The following is a 14,695-nucleotide window of genomic DNA, read 5'->3' as shown; positions in this document are numbered from 1 at the left end:
TTCCATATTACAACTGATGCTGTCTTCACATCTACCCAAACACTCCTGAGCTCTCAGACAGAGGCTGTGCATAGCCAGAACTTCTGCAAGCTCTAGCCTCGATGATCCATGTGTAGGGCGCCACCCACCCCCAGCTCGACTGTCCCAGCTGGATCCTGACTGCCCCATTCGGTCTTGCAAAGCTCTCCCATAAAGAGCAGTGTGTAGACACGCCGTCCCCAAGATTGGGGGTATGGACTGTGCCATGGACAAAAATGGAGTCACGTGCTCATGGCAGGATGGGAGAAAAGAGACAGAGAATCACATCTGTGATACTGACCTTTTCAACAGTAAGTTCTGCCTATCGTCTCTCATTTCAGTAATAATGTAGAATAACATATTAATGAAAATTAATTACGAAGGCCATTGGACAGCTTTTCTGAGAGAACATGCATTGACAAATCTCTCAGTGGATATGAGGTCTTGAGACGTCTCCTAGTAGTTCTAAAAGTTTTTAAAACAATGATCTATTCAAGTAGATATTAGATTTAAAATGAGACATTATTAGCCTCCTGAGCTGCATTATTTGTCTATGTGCTATAATGTAAACAAAAAAAGATAGTAAAATGAGCAACGTTCTCCAGGTGCTCTCAACCCACTGAGCCTTATGCTAATTCAACAAGAATCCGTCTCCATCTCTAGAGTGGTCACTTCCCAGAGTTGTACACATTTTGGATCCCTATATGTATATCAACCTATTTTAAGTGATCTCTTTTAATTCTTACCAACTGAGACTCTCTCAGCATGAAACATTCTGAGATAATGTTGAATTTGTAGTGCTAAGATCATGCTTGAACCCAATTCATCCAGACCTACGACATTTTGCTGTATGAAAAACAGAATTACTCTGAGTCTGATTCTGTTGGATTATAGTGAATGTCTGAGAATCTGTTTGAGAAAAATTACTTCTTATAATATCAATGCTCTTTAACTTTGGTTGTTCCTAATCAATAGCCGATGTGCCACCAGATATGTAGAAAACCAGGTTCTTGCCAAAGACAAACCTTCCCTTCCTGTGGTATCTACTTTTAAGAGTGGAGTTTGTGTATTAACTATAAGGTTTTATTATTATAAGCTTTGGCCTGTAGTTTCTCTAAAATATTCTCCATAATACTGTTTTTCCTTTCTGTATATCCCTTCATTACAAACATTCTTAAGAAATTATAATGCATCGGGGCATCTGGGTGGCTCAGTCAGTCAAACATCTGACTTCGGCTCAGCTTATGATCTCACGGTCTGTGAGCTTGAGCCCCATGTCAAGCTCTGCGCTGACAGCTCATAGCGTGGAACCTGCTTCAGATTCTGTATCTCCTTCTCTTTCTGTCCCTCCCCGACTCTCTTGTTCATGCTCATTCTCTCTCTCTCTCTCTCTCTCTCTCTCGCAAAAATAAACATTAAAATAATTAGGAAAAAGAGAATTTATAATGCACCTATACTTTCTTGGCGTTGATGCCTTGCTTTGTAATTTCGCTTTTCACCTCACTGTTCTACAGAAACACTCCCTAGAAATTCTCAATGCTCGCTAATCAGTAAATCAAATAATACCCTTTCAATCTCCGCCTTGGAAAGCGGAGATGGTACTTGGCAGCATCACCTACTTCAATCCGGGAAACTCTCAGTTCTGTTTACAGCAATATTATTTCCCCTTCTCCTCGAATTAATCACTCTCAGTGTTCGTTAAAGACTCATTTCTGAAAACCTTTCAGATGTAATGCCTCTCCAAGTTTTGGAATTCACGTTTTGCTTCTCTCTCCACTCTCCCTTCATCTGCTTCCAGAACTTTGAGCATAACATAGGCACAAATAATCTCAACATATGTCATTCCCAGCTGCACGACCTGCCTGAACTTATGCTTCAGTAATGACCTAACCAAACCGAACCTCCTCTTCCCACACCCAGTTCTTCCATCATTTCTTCTGCTTTGCTGCTGCCGGCAGTACTGTTCCAACCACTTGGCACTGAAACTCCGGCACCATGATGACCTGCCATATGACCCATGACCCATTGCCAAGTCCTGTGGTTTTCTCTCATCTGCACTGCCCACTTCCAACCCTCTCTCCACACTCCCAGGACTCCCTATGTCTCCATTACACTCCTCACAACTTGGTGACTGGCTGGCGTTACAGGCATGCAGGTACTCGGCTGCACTTGTAAGTGCACTTAGTAGGAACTACATCACTGTATCTGTGTGTTTATCCTCAGTCCTGGGACAGCACCCGGTGCATGGCGGGCATTCAGAAATACCAAATGGATCTGTGGGTAGAACTGCCTATTAATGGTGGCATGTCTATCACAAGAGCCTGCTTTGCTGTCAAGGCCTCTGAGCAAGCTCACTGTCCTCAGTCCCACTTGTGTGGCCAGACTGCCCTTTATCCCAATGGCTTCAAAGGGCTAAGAATTAAGTAAAAAAGATTAATTATGAAAATTAAAAAGAAAAAAGGAAGATGTCTTGTTCCAGCAGCTGATGCCAATTCCAGTATTCTATAATGAATCTACATAACCCACAATTACCCTAAATTGTTACATTCTATACCCTGTATGTTATCCACATGTAGAAAATAGCTTCCCTTCTTAGTCTATGACCTACAGATTCTTTAAAGTCAGTTTTGAATGATCATGTCTGCTGTATATCTCTAGCCTGTCCATACCTGTCCAATGTGGTCTTCCTTGTCCTTAAATCCCCCACCACTGCATGGCCGTCTTCTACTAGGATGACATTTATACCCACATATGTAGCTCCTGTCAGGTACCCTCCCGGAGAGCAGACACCACACCGTACTCTTTTCCACAGACATGATGGTACTGACTTTTGACACAGTAAATTCTCAACATAGGAGTTCTAGGGCCAAGAAGTAACCAAACATCTAATGGAGACAACCTATTCTTAAACGTGGAGGTTTAGACCTACACACTACTGCTACACACAACCGTTAAATACAAATGAAAACCACCACTGCAGTGTTCAACATGTGTATGAAGGCACAACTACTTATTCACAGTAGCAGGGACAGTGGGAATCTTTTTCTTTGTATTTTATCCTTTTTTCAAAATCTATTTTACCCACTGAAATAGTATTTAACTGAAGTGGTAAGAAATCACGTTTATAAAATGTCAGTGATTCCATTATAACATGTCTAACAAAATTTGTAGTCAGTTTCTGTTAGTGTGATGGTGATGTAGTTTGTGTTAAGACACAGATTTACGATCATAAAAGTAAAATTTTTTCTACTTTAAAACTTTAAAAATATATAAAACTAGTAACAAAAAAAATCCCTCCTATGCTACTCAAAGGAAACAACTATTAAAACCAAGTTTCTTCCCTACAAGTATTTTTCAACACATATTTAGTTTTTTTAAAATCTTGATCCATACTATTTAAGTAGATATTCTACTTTTTAAATAATCATTGTCCTAAGATGTGACATATTCACACCCATCATAATGTTGATTACTGCACAGCATTTTCCATGTGCCATTCTTTATCATTACCTTATTCATTTTTTCATCCCAGAATTTTTGTGGGGTTAAAATCTACCAATGTTTGGTACTCAAGAATTAGGGTGAAATAAGGTACTTCTATCAGTGCACATCTCATTCTTATATGTTGGAATTTTAGACCACTTCTCTTCTGGAAATGGTAATGAGAGAAATAAAAATTGCCAGTGCTCTTCCTATGAGGTGGAGAAAATCTGAAGATGAAATGAGAGAAAACCTTCTGTTGAGGTGTTAATAAAGAGGGGGCATCTCAGGCCCCCAAACCACATCAACTGAGGCTCACACAGAATGGCAGGGCTCTTCCACTTTCTTCCATGAGGGACAGTCCGCAAAGGAAAATTAGTTACTTCAGTGGTGGGTGAAAAGCTCTCAGATTAAGAATGACAATGGAATGGAGATAAAAACATAATACAGGAGAGGGGAAAGAAAAGAATTTGCATAATTCTTTGACTATGTACAATATTCTTTGACTGCATTTCTCTTGGTTTACGAAATTGAATGACATCGAAATTAACAACTTTGGGAAGGAAGCTGCTGTCACAAAACCCTACTGGGACCCAGGCAGGGGGGAGGAGACTCCGAGGTAGCCTGGGCTGCACTGTATTTAAAAGTAACTGATGCCTTGGTATTTTCTAGCCACTGGGGAATGTGGGCTAGTGACACAGATTAGGGCACTTGTGAAATGCAGAGAGACAGGCCTCTCTCTTCCAGGGAAAGTGGAAAGAAGACCACTCAAAATGGGGAGGGGATTTATACCTTGGAAAGTTGCCTCTCACTCCCTTTTTTCTGGTAACAAAGATGGTGGAAACAAAGTGTGTCACTGGATGAATTCTCTGTTACTTTAACTATAATCAGATATACCAACGTCACGGGAAGATTATTATTTGAAGAAGTTTGGGGGCATTTTTAATGCTGTTGCCGTCTTACATCACATGACGTCACATATCATTAAAATCAAGCTCACGGAAAGCTTGTAGTCTGCTTTATCTAGGTTACTCATTTTTACAGAAACTTCTTTCAAATACAATCTAAAAGCTTGGTATGGATTCCTGTGTAATTTGATATTACAGAAATAGATTTGCTTCATAATCAATTCTCATGTGTACTAAATTTTGGCAGATTTTGAAAAATCAGACTTGAAATTCCCAGCAGAATCACAAATAAATCTATGAGGAATACTTGGGTTTAAACGGAAATGAGAAAGCATTGCCAAGTTGCCAGTTTGAGTGGTGTGAGGGTAAATCTTCAGAAAGTACGTATTTTTATGTCCCTTTCTTTCAAGATAGGTCATTATTTACACACAAACGTTGAAAAATTTGATTTCTGTAAATGGGATTTTGCCCTCCAGAAAAATGCCTTCATTTTTACAAAACTGTGGCAAACATAATAGACTTAGAAATTTTTAAGGAAGTAATGTTAAAAGCACCATTTATCAGGGCACCTGGGTGGCTCAGTCGGTTAAGCGTCTGACTTTAGCTCAGGTCATGATCTCAGGGTCCTGTGGGTTCAAGACCCGCACTGGGCTCTGTGCTGACAGCTCAGAGCCAGGAGCCTGCTTTAAATTCTGTGTCTCCCTTGCTCTGCCCCTCCCCCATTTGCGCTCTCTCTCTAGCAAAAATGAATAAACATTAATAAAACTTTTCTTAAGCACCATTTATCACAAATGCCAATACAGTGATGACTCTATTTGTGGATTCTGTAATGGGCGTCTTATCCCTTCTATTTGACATTATATTTAGCAGCAAAATAGAAGAACACTCAACATTTACAACACACGTATTAACTTGCAGAGAGCACCCTCCTCAGAGTTTGATCCCAAGGGGCCAAGGGTCAGGGAAGCTGGGCGGACACTCTGCAGGCTCCCATCTCAAAGTTCCCAGATGCTTGTTCTCAAATGCAGAGACACTTCACTCAACAACAGTCTCTACTGTGTGCAGCTCTTTACCTCGTCACCATTTCTTTCTCCTTATTTGATGCATGTCCTCCAGAGCAGAGAGGTCTGCTTGCTGCAGATAAGAAGTATAAACGATGGTTTTTGAAATACTGATCAATTAAAGGAAGAACAACCTGAAAGAAAGGAAAAGAAAACAGATCTACACAGTGGACGGAGGCTCTGAAGCAGACAGACTTCTGTCCACATGCAGCAGGCCCCCCAGCATCTGCAGCCACGCCAGTCGGCATGATTTCAGAGTATGCCTCTCTCAAATCTCACTCTGCTATCTCTAGTCCCTGTGTGTGTATGTGTGTGTGTGTGTGTGTGTGTGTGTAATGGGTGTGTGCATGTGTCTCTGTGTGTGTGAGACAGGGAACACATCAAATTTTCAACAGTTTGGAATTACTTTCAATACCTTCTAAAATGTAATCTTGCTAGTATTTTCATATAATGTAGTCTAGTGCCTCATAGGCTCAAAAATCATCATTGACTACCATTTAATGAATCTCTGCTCTGTGTGAGAATTTCAACTACACACTGTCCTAGTAACTACTTGGTGTGGTACACGTCATTGTCCCTGTTTTACAGGTATTAAACTGAGGTCCAGAAAGTGAGGGACCTACTCGGAGTCTCACTGCCACTTATCTCGCTGCACAGTATTCTTATCTGGCCTCTCTCAAAGCCCCCTCTCCTTTCCTGCATGCTAATCTTGTTGGCCTTTGGTGAATTCCTCCTCTTTGCCCTGTGTGCTCACACCACGATGCTCTGCACATGCCGTTCCCTGTGTGAAATGCTCTTCCCACACCCCATAGCCCATTCACTACACTCTTCCTGCAGACCTCAGCTCTGTGGCACTTCACCAGATAACCCCCCACTCATCTCAACTAGGCAAAACACCCAGATTTTCTGTTCTTAGGATATTATTTGTAATTTTACATTTACTAATTGTGATTTTGAATTAGTTTTTCTCCATAAGAGGCTATAAAATACATAAGAACAATGTACATTTCTGGATTTGTTTCCCGTTACAGTGCTCTCCTGGCCTCTAGAACAACTCTTTGCTCTGCTGTGTTCAGCCCTGGATCACCAGTTCTTAGGACTTTATGGGACCCACAGTAAGCACTAGATAAATATTTGCTAAATAAATAAATGGAAAAAAACCTGGCATTATCAGTATTTAGACTCAAGTCTGTCTATCTACATTTTTCCTACAATGAAGTATAGCATATTTATATTTAATAGCATTATATAAGTTTTTTGTGATCTTCCTAGAAAGTTGTGACATTACCTGAACTTTGATTGGCATATAATTGCTATTCAATAAATATGTGAATGAATGAATCAGACTCAGAGGAAATTAAACCATATTAGACATCTGCAAACAAAATCTCTAGGGGTCCACAGGGCAATACAGGAATGTATTTTAAATGTATGATTAGAAGCCATGAATACACCATTTGTAATAATTGGCTATCAAGGGGGATTAAAATGCAATATGATAGATAACTAGCAATATGCATCCCAGGACAAACTTGGGATGCTTGATACAGATTTTGAGCATTATACTGAGTGGAAAGAAAAGACAAGAGAAATCTTCCTTACAGTAAAGGGCACCACTGTGAAAACATATAAAAGAAGTCAATATCAATCAATTAAAATAACATGCCATTTTGCAAACGATCTCTAGGAACCAGCAAATGCAAGGACTTTGAAAATAAACTGACAGAAAGCATTATGCCTTCAGGTTAAGTGCAAGGTGGTATGAACAGGAAAGCCTCCCAAGGGCATTCTGTCTTCGTGACAGGAATCCCTGGGATGTAGTCTAACACCTGATGGACGCTAGAAACACAGCACATGCTGTGCAAGTGCATGGACTCGATAGAGACAATCTGCACCACTCTGTCTCCTTCCCTGACTGGCTGAAAGGAGGTCATTAATTCTCTTCTTCTTTATAAAAGGAATGATCATACAGTTTTAAAACCTAGCAACCAAAGTGAAGAAGTAGATTATTTTTCCTCTTTGTCATTTGATAAAGCCCAAGAAGGAGAACTTTGATTCCTATAGATTCAAGTGGTTTGTGAATTACGGCAGGAAGAGCAGTGTGTGAAAATATGACCAAGTACCCTGGGAGCAAACGCATCCCACATGATTCATGCAGTTATTGCTGTGCCACAAAATATTTACTTGTAGTAGAATTCGCACTGGTAGACCAGTACGTTCTGAAAAGAGGCAAGGATCTAAAGGGTATATTCGGTCGACAAACACATTGGAGCAAAAACAAGATGGAGTGTATACTGTACTTTAGCAAAGAACTTGATTTCTTGCTCGTAAGGGAAATGTTCTGCTTTGCTTCTGCTGCCACCATCTGTAGATATGAAGAGTTGTTGAACATGTTTTATTTACTTGAAATATTACAAGATATTCCATCCGAAAAACAACATGTTGAACACAGCACTCTAACATCACTAAATGTGTTACCCCAGTAAAGTGAACATAGAAATCCACCCAAAACACCAAGGCTAACTTCATTCAGCAGTATGATAGTTTTTTTTAAATGGTTTTTAAAAAATACTCAAATCATAATAAAATATCGATGAAGGACAGTCCCTCCCCCATGACCTCTGCCTCACGCTGGAGTAGCTTTACAATCTTTTCCACATGTAGCAGGAACACTGGAATAGAGTCACATAAAAACCCCACATTTTCTTTTAGTAAGAAAGAAGCTCACTGGGGTGACAGCAGTGAGTATAAACTCAGTAAACAAAAATTGGTTCAGATGTTAAATTGGTTAGCCTCTAATACAGACAGTTCCTCCTTGCTGGGACTGGAAGTTACAATATTAATACACCAAGTGAAAAACTGTAGGTAGCCAGCCTGGGAAGAAAGGATCATGACTCTTATAGTTGGCTGGCAACTTAACATTCTGCTCAGGAATAAAGAAGTTCACTTATGTCACAAGGTAATTTCCACAAGCAGAGCAAAGACAGCCAAGTTCTCCCAATGGTTCGGAAAATGATTTCAAGGTGAAGAACGGATTGACCAAATGCGCTACTTCGGAGCGGCCTTCTGTGCCTCCTTCATGCACACAAAGGAGGTGACAACAGGTCTAATAACCAAGATGATATGCAGACATAAGGGAGAGCAAAAAAAATTCAGAACTGGATATACAGTTTTGGTAAAATCTGTAAGCAGTATTTTATAAGACTCAAACTGACTTTTACTTGAAAACAATTCTTTTGCAAACAGAAACTAAAGCAATTTGAGATATATTTTGTTAAATTTGAGACATTGAGTTTGGGATGCCTTTCAGGAAATTAAGGTAATATTTTGCAATATCAGAACAATGTTCTTTCCAGTGAAGGAGTAAAAGTATGGCTTTTTTACACTTCATGGGCATCATTTTTGTATCACTTTTACATTAAATCTCTTGCCAGAATATTGCACAAAGTGGCTGGATGCATATATGGGACTTTCCCACATAATCCACCTCTAGAAGGAATTCTGCACATCACAAAATATGCTAACATTTCAAGGAATTAAATTAGAAATACTTTCCCTTTTTACATTATGCATTTACATTATACATTTTAACAAAAATGCTTCTGTGCAAAATGCTGATGGAGAGAAAGTGGTCTAAATGGAATACAAAACTCAGAAACAGGCATATGCATATTCTTACTAAGGCCATTAGCCTCCAATGTGTTGCAAAGGCAGTAAGTTTAAAGACAAAAGAAGGCGTTTAGAAGTTTTCAGGCAGTGTCAATGAAAATGGAAATTAAACTAAATATAAACAACCCCGGCTCCACTTCTCTATGGAATTCTTGTGTTTCTCTGTCATAGTCATCAGAAAAAGGAGAATGTGACCTTGGCCACAGTAAAAAACCGTCATTTATTGGGCCTTCTTTGGATCTAGCCTCACTTTCTGCCCAGACCCATAGAAAGAAGTGCCCTAACTGGGTAAATTTAAAGTAAGGTTCTTAATACTCCCTCTGCACAAATACTGCCCTATTCAGAAATTTGAACACAATGGGGAGAAAACCAAATCACATTTTACCCTTCAAATTTCTGTTTCTGTTATCCATGCAGAACTTAAAAAGTTTTTTTCTTAATCCCTTGACTTTGCTCTCTCTCTTCTCTCTTGCCAAAAAGAAGAGTGAGCTTGAGTTACCACTCATCTCAGATACATTTAAATGTGCCTGAGAATTTTCAGTATTTAATTTGTGTCCCTAAGAGCTTCAAAAATTCATCACAGCCTCATTTTTGTTTTTTGGATAAAATTTCATTAACTGAGACTAATGTGGCTACTTTTCAGTATGATTCATAAATCAATTTAAAAAAATCATTAAAAAATTTAAGAAATCACTGCAAGAGCTACAAAAAGATTACATACTGTAAACTACTTTGCACAGCTGGCTTTTGTGAAAAAAGATAGTTAAGAAGAGAGCCAAGGCACAGTCCTTGGACTGCAGATAAGAAGCAGATTGAGAGAGGAGGTTCTTTAAGAGAAGGACACTCAACTGGAAAATCTTTAATCACATTTAGGAACAGGAGACCAGGAACAAGAAAATTCCTACGAGCTTTAATCTGATTCTGTGCCAAAAACTAAGTCCTAAATCCTAAGAAAACAATAGTAAAAAGAGCCTTTTGTCAGGATGGGTATTTTGAGGATGTATTTAGGGGTCTAGGGTGATGGTCTCAGGGTAGGGGGTGGAGGAGTATTTAAAAGGAGAAAGAATGAGAATTAAAAAACAAAAATAAAAACAGAAAAAAAAGGCATGAAAAAGAAATTAAAAAGATTATCACCAGAACTCACTGTTCTTCCCAAGGGGCCAGATTCGATTTCCCTCTATCTTAATTCCAGCTGGCGGCTGGATGATGATCTGACATGAAGCTGGGTAATTAACTTGCATGTTAAGTCAACAGAGCTCAGGATAATCATGAAATAACAGAAGTCAGGGGAGGCTCTCTTGAAAATCTGTTCTAAGATTTAAAACAGGAAGTTCTTTTCACGCTTAGGTAGCATTGGGCCACATGGGGGAGGAGGGCTTTCATTTTACTCTAACAGGATCAAAAAGTGTTCTGCATTACAGATATTCAACTATAAATGTGTATCCCTATACAGGTAAACTCGAGGCCTTCGCATTGCCTGGAAAGTTTGGGGATGCAGAGTTTGCATTTTTCAAGAGCATGGAAATGAACTTCAAAAGGAAAGATTTAAATACCTTAAATTCTGTTATCCATCCAATGTGTTTTTCAAAATAAAAAAATCAATGCCGATAAACATTATATGAAGAAATGAATGATGTGTTCAATTTTGTTTTGAAGTTCTCTAAATTATCCCATCCCTCAACATATTTGCTCACTGACTGTTAGAGTCTATTTAGTACGAGGATGGACAGTAAGTATCTATACCACCAGGGAGCAGACCATAAACAGCCCAGGAGACTGGGCTGTTCTAGAGCCTGATGTTGTCAAGGTTAAGAATAATAAAAACTAGACTGTTAGTAATGGGGTGATGGTACCTACCGAACTCCAGGATATACTGATGGGCTTCATCCACGTAGCGGATGAGTTGCTGAAGGAAACTATAGGCAAATCGTTTCTCAATGGAAGGTGTGTCCAATTCCAGGTCCTTGAATCCCCTAGAGCAGAAAAATGAAACATGGAAACCAGTTTCTACAAAGACTACTGGAATATAAACTTTTGCTTAAAAAGTACATATGGTAAGGGGCGCCTGAGTGGCTCAGTTGGTTAAGAGTCCAACTTCAGCTCAGGTCATGATCTCACAGTTCATAGGTTCGAGCCCTGCATAAGGCTCTATGCCTGGAGCCTGCTTCAGATTCTGTGTCCCCCTTTCTCTCTGCTCCTCCTCTAGTCATGCTCTCACTTGCTTGCACTCTCTCTCTCAAAAATAAACATTAAAAAACTTTTAAATATATATGGCATACACAAATATGGAAGGTTACCTAATATTCTTGTGGCTAAATGCAAAAGTGAGATTTAATTTATAAGGGATACTTTACATATGATATAAAACTGTAGTGAAAAACTTGATCACTGTGCAAAACAGAACAAAACAGAGGGTAAGCTAAGTAATGAAAGGAACCAGCCAAGGGCATTTATGTTTCTGATGTGTTTATTTTGAACATGCTAAATAGTAGCTCTAAAATTTAAGCTGAATCATTTGCAACATTGAACCTGATGGGGAGAGTTAAACAGTCAGTCTTTACAACAAGGATGTTACTGGTACGTGTACTTTTACCTGGATACAGCATATCCATTGATCTGCAAAAACTTGAGGATGTCCTGTGCTTTTTCCCTGTCCTTGGCCTTCTCTTTGGCTGTCAGTGTATCGTAGGGTACCAACAGGGGATGGTTTCCACCTCCTAAGAGCATGTGAAGACAAGAACACAGCATTGTGATTGGAAATTAATCTGAAATGCAATGGAGTGATATGCATAATTGGACCACACTACAGAACTTCTGGTATCTTCTCATTATACATGGAGTAAATGTAAGTCATATAAGGCTCTTGCCTCTTCTGCACCCTTAATGTTCCAATTAATTTAGGAAGTCTGTTCAGAGAAAGACTGTGCATATGACTTCTATGAGGCAGTTAATGGGGTACCTGGGTGCTTCAGTTGGTTGAGGGTCCAACTCTAGGTTTCAGCTCAGGTCATGATCCCAGGGTCATGGGATGGAGCCCCACGTTGGGCTCCGCACTGAGCGTGAAGCCTGCTTGGGATTCTCTCTCTGCCCCTCTCCTGCTCGTGTGCTCTATCTCTCTCAAAAAAAAAAAAAATAAATAAATAAATAACACAAAAAAACAAAAAAACACATGGACACATGGGCATTTGTGATATCAAGGGCTGATGACAGCTCCAATCACAGAAGAAGGGAGAAGAAGCTGTGTTACTGTCTCCATTCAAATGAGTTCTGGATGTGGCATATGCAAATACACACTAGAACTTCCACAGCTTGAGCTAGGGAAAGTATAAGGCACATTTCAAGGGCTAAGCTCCATTTTCCACCTCAGAGAGAGAAGAGGAAAACAATGTCTTAAATACGGAATTTTTAGTACGCCTCCCAGATCAAATAGTACTTTATAGTTACATATACTATGTAAAACCTGTACTTAGGTTGCTAAGTTCAAAGCTGCTCTCTCTTAAATATCTAATAAGAGTAACATACATATGTGATTGATTAACAATTGTGGCAAGCACTTAGGTTTCTAGGTTTGGTATTTTGGTGAAAAATACCAAAGAATTTGGGATTTAAAAATTCTAGAAAATATTTAATTTAAAAAAAAAAACTAATAATGAACAAAGTATTCATAAAAGTAGAGATTTTGTAAACATTTCTGTAAAGGTTATAAAGGTTTCAGAAAATGCACTGGTAATTCCAGCCACAGAGGATCAGCATCAGAGCGAACAGTATGGTGCCTCCAGATTTCAACTTTAGAAAACATGCAGGGGAATGTATTTTAGATGGAATCCTGAAATTCCCTGAAACACTGCTATGGAAATTGCAGAAAAAAATACTCAAAAATAAATACTTGGTTTGAACACTGGTGACAGCATAGAGTCTGTAATATCACTGGCTCATATGATGTAGCTGGGAGCTACTGAAACACTCATACTGATCGCCCTGCCCATAAAACAAGCAAACAAAAAGGCAAAGGAGAAAATGCCATGTCTGCCTGGAGTTTGGCAGGACTGAGAGGGCCATGTACAAAACGCGATCCTGCATGGAGTTTTCTGACCATTAGGTGACACTATACAATCATGAATGTGAAGGGACAGGCCCCAGCTACTCAGCCAACAAAAGTTAAGCATATTAAGGAGCCATCAGTTATTTTATACTTTGGTATTCATAGTACCAAGTATAAGATAATCACAGAAGACAACAGTAACCAATATTCCGTGAACAGCAAAGAGGATACAGAATATGTCATTAAGCACACTAGGATCAAATTTGACTTCTTCCATAACAGAGGTCTATTGAGATGCTTTATGAAAAAAAATGTGTAAATCAAACATCTGATTTGATCATCCTGCAGTCATCTCCTAATGTTGAATGCCATTATTGCATTTAGTCCTTTATTCCTAGTAAATATACTAATTTGGCAGCCACAAAGATTTGGGGGGCAGAAACCAATAGGTTTTTATGGGAAGAGAATACAGAAAGCCCAGGATGGGGTGGAAACTGAGGTGTATAGTCTGCACAGATTCTTTTAGGTGTCTAGGTGTCTGACTATAAATGGCTTTCTGTTTCTAGTTGTTTCCTTGTTCCTGACTTCCTATACTTCTCTCCTGCTGTTTCTCGCTCTCTCTCTCTCTCTCTCTCTCTTTCTCACACACACACACACACACACACACACCACAGGCACCAAGACAGGGCAGATGACAGGCAACTCCCACACAACAACCCAGAACTCATAGGTGAAGCAGCATTGTCAGGACACAAGTTGGCGTCAAAATCCCCAGAGGAGAGAACAAATTTGTGAAAAGACACAAGTAGTTTCCTTCCAAAAACTGTCCATAGCCGCTAGCCTGTCTTCTTTCTTAAGACTCATTTCTCACTTTTGTTGGTTTCAGAGCCAAAAGGCAAGAAGCCAGGGCTGCACATTCCAACACCTTTCCTGGTGGGCTGCTGTTCTGGCAGTCACTTTCTCTTCCAAAAGGGGAAGCACACATGGGGGAAGAAGAACTGAGGTTTTGAGGACCAATACCATCACCTCACCATTTGGCCTGCTGTGACCATGCTGCTTTCCCAAGTAGGCAAACAGTACGAATCTGGACCCACACAGGCAGCATATGCAGAGGTTGGGATGTCCCATTAGTGGGTGGCCTGCTTTAAAGAAAACACTGACCACAGGACACCTAATGACCAAGTCAAAGTGACTGAAACATACTTGGAAAAAATGATAGTAGACTTTTTAAATGCTTATTCATTTTTGAGGAAGAGAGACAGCATGAGCAGGGGAGGGGCAGTGAAAGAAGACGACACAGAATCTGAAGCAGGCTCCAGGCTCTGAGCTGTCAGCACAGAGCCAGCCCCATGTGGGCCTTGAACCCACAAACCATGAGATCATGACCTGAGCTAAACTCGGACGCTTAACCAACTGAGCCACCCAGATGCCCAGAGAGTAAACGTTTTTCATGTTGTTTTTACCTTACATAAAAAATAGGCATTTTGTTTACCATTCATGTGGACAATGCCTCTTCA

At 39.7% G+C, this 14,695-nt stretch overlaps 1 protein-coding gene across 1 annotated transcript in view; it reads right to left on the bottom strand.

Annotated features, from left to right (window-relative positions):
• Positions 1–14,695, bottom strand: part of RYR2 (ryanodine receptor 2) — a 526,329-nt gene that overhangs the window by 148,889 nt on the left and 362,745 nt on the right. Inside the window, exons 59-62 of the mRNA XM_029919427.1 lie at positions 11,730–11,853; positions 10,994–11,109; positions 7,768–7,832; positions 5,480–5,601 (exon numbers count right to left, since the gene is read on the bottom strand). Coding sequence (XP_029775287.1) covers positions 5,480–5,601; positions 7,768–7,832; positions 10,994–11,109; positions 11,730–11,853 — 427 coding nt within the window. The remainder of the gene's footprint in view (positions 1–5,479; positions 5,602–7,767; positions 7,833–10,993; positions 11,110–11,729; positions 11,854–14,695) is intronic.

Source organism: Suricata suricatta, chromosome 2 (assembly GCF_006229205.1).
Source record: "Suricata suricatta isolate VVHF042 chromosome 2, meerkat_22Aug2017_6uvM2_HiC, whole genome shotgun sequence".
In the NCBI taxonomy this organism is placed as follows: domain Eukaryota; kingdom Metazoa; phylum Chordata; class Mammalia; order Carnivora; family Herpestidae; genus Suricata; species Suricata suricatta.
This window is presented reverse-complemented; position numbering and strand designations above follow the sequence as displayed.